This window comes from Rhincodon typus, chromosome 40 (genome assembly GCF_021869965.1).
Source record: "Rhincodon typus isolate 14 chromosome 40, sRhiTyp1.1, whole genome shotgun sequence".
NCBI classification, from domain to species: Eukaryota; Metazoa; Chordata; class Chondrichthyes; order Orectolobiformes; family Rhincodontidae; genus Rhincodon; species Rhincodon typus.
Window position 1 is genome coordinate 15,027,465 of NC_063371.1, and position 2,744 is coordinate 15,030,208.

The window sequence follows — 2,744 nt, forward strand, 5'->3', positions numbered from 1 at the left end:
CATCCCAACATGCCATGTCCACCACTTCCCCCATTCCCATCCCAACGTCCCACCTCCACCAACTCCTCAAATCCCAACGTCCCACTGGGATAGGTCGGCACCACCAAGACCGCCTGCTCCCCCCACTCCCCAAAACTTCCAAACCTCCCCACAGCAGCAACGGAAGCTTCAGATCATCCTCTCCCACAGCGGTGGGATCTTGCTGTGCCCTGTGCCTGCATGGATGGATCTTGCTGTGCCCTGACCTTGCAGCGCTGGGATCTTGCTGTGCCATGTTTCTGCGGTGCTGTCCCACAGCACTGGGATCTTGCTGTCCCCTGTCCCACAGCGCCGGGATCTTGCTGTGCCCTGTGCCTGCAGCGTGGGATCTTGCTGTGCCTGCTCGATGTCAGCGTGAAGCCCCTTGAACCCAGATGCTTGCTGACAGCTGCCTGTGTGGACTGTTCATAGTCGGGGAGGGAGGGAGAGTGAAAGAGACAGACGGAGGAGAGAGAGAGAGAAAGCAGGGGGCAGCCGTGCACCGATGGAGTGTTACCTTGGTGATGGCCTGGGAATCCGATGCCAGGGTGAGGACAGCGATGTGTTCCACCGATTGGACAATCCTCGAGCAGGCAGCACTCTTCTGCTGTGCCAACCACAGAATGCGCTCATCCACCAACATCATATTACTGGCCATTTCCACAACCAGATCACCGAGCTGTGGGGGTGGTGGGGAGGGGGTGGGGGGGGAGGTGAGACAGAGAGAGATGGGGAGAGGGGGGTCAGTACTCCAATCGGAATGGGAACCCTCACAAACGCTGCTGGGCAGCCTGAGTGAGGAGCAGGGAGCACTCACACTGGGACACAAACACCACGCTGTCCCTCACCATGTCCGTCCAATCATCACACTGTCCTCAGCTCAATCCATTCCAGGGACAGATCCCTCCCACTGCAGTAGGATCTTGCTGCGTTCACTGATCACATCACCCCATACCATGGAAACTGTCAGCTGTTTTCCAGCCTCTTCCACCACCTCAACCCTGACACACCCAGATATCACACTCGATCCACTCAGCACCGTGTCCGCAACAGGATCCAGTCAGCACCATGTCCACAACAGGATCCACTCAGCACCGTGTCCGCAACGGGATCCAGTCAGCACCGTGACCGCAATGGGATCCAGTCAGCACCGTGACTGCAACAGGATCCAGTCAGCACCATGTCCGCAACAGGATCCAGTCAGCATCATGACCGCAACAGGATCCAGCCAGCACCGTGAGCGCAATGGGATCCAGCCAGCACTGTGACCGCAACGGGATCCAGTCAGCACCGTGACCGCAACGGGATCCAGTCAGCACTGTGAGCATTACAGGATCCAGTCAGCATGGGACACAGTGACCAGAACAGGATCCAGTCAGCACGGGACACAGTGACCAGAACAGGATCCAGTCAGCACTGTGAGCATTACAGGATCCAGTCAGCACGGGACACAGTGACCAGAAAGGGATCCAATCAGCAAGGGACACAGTGACCAGAACAGGATCCAGTCAGCACGAGACACAGTGACCAGAAAGGGATCCAGTCAGCATGGGACACAGTGACCAGAAAGGGATCCAGTCAGCACGGGACACAGTGACCAGAAAGGGGTCCTGTTCTTCTGGTACAAAAACAGATATTGTTGGAGAAACACAGCAGGTCTGGCAGTATGTGTGGAGAGAAAGCAGAGTTAATGGTTGAGGTGTAGTGACCCTGTTTCAGAACTGATTGTAGCTGAGTGCAGCTCTGTCTGGGTGTGGGGCGGGGGTAGGTGTGTGGAGATGCTGCTTGTGTTTCACTGGAATACCGCAGCAAGCCAGAGTCCGAGATGTTGGCCAGGGAGCAGGGTGGTGTGTTAAAGTGGCAGGCAACAGGTAGTTCAGGGTCTTTTTTGCAAGCAGAACGTAGATGTTCTGCGAAGCGGTCACCAAGTCTACGCTTTGTTTCCCCAGTGTAGAGGAGACCACATTGTGAGCAGCGAATGCAGTAAACCAGATTCTGGGAAGTGCAGGCGAAGTGGGAGGAGGTAAATGGGCCAGTTACAGGGGAAGGTGGCATAGGGATATTTTGAGCATCAGTGGTTGTTTCGGGCAGTGCATCCTTGTACAGTTCTGGCCGATCCTTCAGGTGTCTAACAGATATTCCCCAGACTGAAGCAAATCCTGAGTGTGGCAGGTTCATTGCGAGATTGATGGCAGCACAGGGCCTGGCAGGAAGAGCATGGGCATCAGGGAGTAGGAGGACACTGTCAAACAGAAACAAGCCAACAGTTCTCAGATACATTACATCATGGATCTGAGCGGTGAAGCTGATGAATTTCTCGATCATCTGAGCCACATAAATCACATCCATCATATCACGGAAATTGGCAGCTTCAACGGTGTAGGCCAGCAGCTGGCGAGCAAGGGTCAGGGCATTGGAACTGTTGATGGGCATCTACAGGCGAGTCGGGGGAGAGACACAGAGAGACACAGAGAGACAGAGAGAGGGACAGGGTGAGACTAAAATAATCAACCCACAACCGCAGGCTGAAAAGCAAAACCATCGTTAATATTCCAACACAGTGTCAGGCAACTTCTCAGGCACACAGACAGTGTGCATGAAAGACACTCTGCACAGTCCGCATCAAACATCACCCCCAGTCCGCATCAAACATCGCCCCCAATCCCCGTCACACATCGTCCCCAGTCCCCGTCACACATCGCCCCCAGTCCCCGTCACACATCGCC

The 2,744-nt window shown here is 55.2% G+C and overlaps 1 protein-coding gene across 1 annotated transcript in view; it reads right to left on the bottom strand.

Annotated features, from left to right (window-relative positions):
• The window catches only part of LOC125487330 (adhesion G protein-coupled receptor A2-like), a 130,295-nt gene that overhangs the window by 26,040 nt on the left and 101,511 nt on the right, over window positions 1-2,744 (bottom strand). The window contains exons 8-9 of the mRNA XM_048618520.1: window positions 2,302-2,451; window positions 522-697 (exon numbers count right to left, since the gene is read on the bottom strand). Of these exons, the coding sequence (XP_048474477.1) occupies window positions 522-697; window positions 2,302-2,451 (326 nt within the window). The remainder of the gene's footprint in view (window positions 1-521; window positions 698-2,301; window positions 2,452-2,744) is intronic.